This window comes from Dendroctonus ponderosae, unplaced genomic scaffold, assembly GCF_020466585.1.
Source record: "Dendroctonus ponderosae isolate FM_Combo_2020 unplaced genomic scaffold, Dpon_F_20191213v2 Dpon_F_20191213_10, whole genome shotgun sequence".
Lineage (NCBI taxonomy): Eukaryota > Metazoa > Arthropoda > Insecta > Coleoptera > Curculionidae > Dendroctonus > Dendroctonus ponderosae.
The window spans coordinates 614,158-616,232 of record NW_026017111.1 but is presented as its reverse complement, the minus strand read 5'-3'; the positions used below and the strand labels follow the sequence as shown (position 1 = coordinate 616,232).

The 2,075-nt window shown below is 43.3% G+C and overlaps 1 protein-coding gene across 1 annotated transcript in view; it reads left to right on the top strand.

The window, feature by feature from the left end:
- The window catches only part of LOC109538961, a gene marked incomplete in the record, with an annotated part of 31,776 nt that overhangs the window by 14,618 nt on the left and 15,083 nt on the right, over positions 1 to 2,075 (top strand). The window contains 1 exon segment of the mRNA XM_048661942.1: positions 1,362 to 1,615. Coding sequence (XP_048517899.1) covers positions 1,362 to 1,615 — 254 coding nt within the window.

Genomic DNA, 2,075 nt, shown 5'->3' with positions numbered 1-2,075 from the left:
AAAAAATCCCAACTTCCAATCTAGAGTGCGCAGATACTTGAAACTTTCCCAGTCCATTGAAGACGATTGATGCTCAAAATGTTGAAAATTTGACTTAAATCGCCTTAATCTCTTAATTTTGGCCGACTTGGTGAAGTGAGCGTAAAAATGAGCGTTTTCGTCCGAAAACACTGTTTGTTTCAAAAAATCCCAACTTGCAATCTAGAGCTCGCAGATACTTGAAACTTTCCCACTCCATAGAAGATGATTGACGCTCAAAATGCTGAAAATTTGACTCAAATCGCCTTAATCTCTGATTTTGGCCGACTTGGTGAAGTGGGCTTAAAAATGAGCRTTTTTGTCCAAAAACACTGTTTGTTTCAAAAAATCCCAAATTTCAATCTAACGCTCGCAGACACTGGAAACTTTCCTAGTCTATAGAAGAYGATTGGCGCTCAAAATGCTGAAAATTTGACTCAAATCGCCTYAATCYCTGATTTGGGCCGACTCGGTAAAGTGAGCGTAAAAATGAACGTTTTCGTCCAAAAACACTGTTTGTTTCAAAAAATCCCAACTTTCAACCTAGAGCTCGCAGACCCTTGAAACTTGCCCTGCCCATAGACGATGAGTGACGCTAAAAATGCTGAAAATTTCATTCAAATCGCCTCAATCCCTAAATTTGGCCGACTTGGTGAAGTGAGCATAAAAATGAGCGTTTTCGTTAAAAAACACTGTTTGCTTCAAAAAATCCCAACTTCCAATCTAGAGCGCACAGACACTTAAAACTTTCCCAGTCCATAGAAGATGATTGAGGCTCAAAATACTGAAAATTTGCCTCAAATCGCCTCAATCCCTGATTTTGGCCGACTTGGTGAAGTGAGCATAAAAATGAGCGTTTTYGTCCAAAAACACTGTTTGYTTMAAAAAATSCCAACTTCCAATCTAGAGCGCGCAGACACTTGAAACTTTCCCAGTCCATAGAAGATGATTGAGGCTCAAAATACTGAAAATTTGCCTCAAATCGCCTCAATCCTTGATTTTGGCTGACTTGGTGAATTGAGCATAAAAATTAGCGTTTTTGTCCAAAAACACTGTTTGTTTCAAAAAATCCCAACTTCCAATCTAAAGCACGCAGGCACTTGAAACTTTCCCAGTCCTTAGAAGACGGTTGGCGCTCAGAATACTGAAAGTTTGGCCCAAATTGGGCCAGTGGTAAGTTGGTCAAAAGGGGTCAAAGGGGGTCAAGTGGGGTTCCAACAAAAGACCCAAAAGGAGCGTTGCGTTTTATTGCATTAACGCTTTCTCCGATTTATTGGCCAAACAATGTGCCAATTGGTAAAAGCCACCCCCAATGAGCGAACAGCGTGGAACTTTTGTTGCAGATTGGTGATTCCCGACAGTTATTCCGGCTACTTTGAGTTGCTGAGCGAGGAGGGACGAGCGGTGCGATGCATCGAAAGTGTGGCCGAACTGGCGCGCCGTAAGCCTGAAGAGGGCTGTTTGGTGCGCGAAACCATCCGCGGAGTGCAGGCGAAAACTGAAGTGGATGGGGCTGTCACGCCTGAGGGTGCTCGCACCATTCCAGCCGGCGAAATCTTGGTACCGACCGGAGAGGCCATTCTACCGGGTTCCAAAGGTAGGCAACGATTTATTCCTTCATTTTTTTGTCTTAAAATGCTGGAAATCCTCCGTTATTTAAAGGGTGTCTTTATTTAAAAAAAACCCCAGACAAAAAAGTTCAAAGGCGTTAAATCGCATGATCCGGGCGGCCAATGCCGATCTCCTGTTTGTGTGTGTCTGGCTGTATGGCATGTTGCACCGTCCTGTTGAAACCACATGCTGTTGAGATCGGTATTTTACAATTTTGGCACAAAAAAGTTGGTGTCGATTTTTTCCTTTTTTTAATAAGGGCTTGTGATACGCTTCAAGGTGGACAGTTGGAAGCATCCAGAACGTGGACGAATGCAACGGCCGTCGGCGACTGAAAGATCGTTAGAAAAACAGGCGTGATGACATGGACGATTGTTCTTTTATGGGGTCAAAAGCCACGTTTTAGCACACAATTGTTCCGAGTGCGCTATTTTTACACTCTCAGT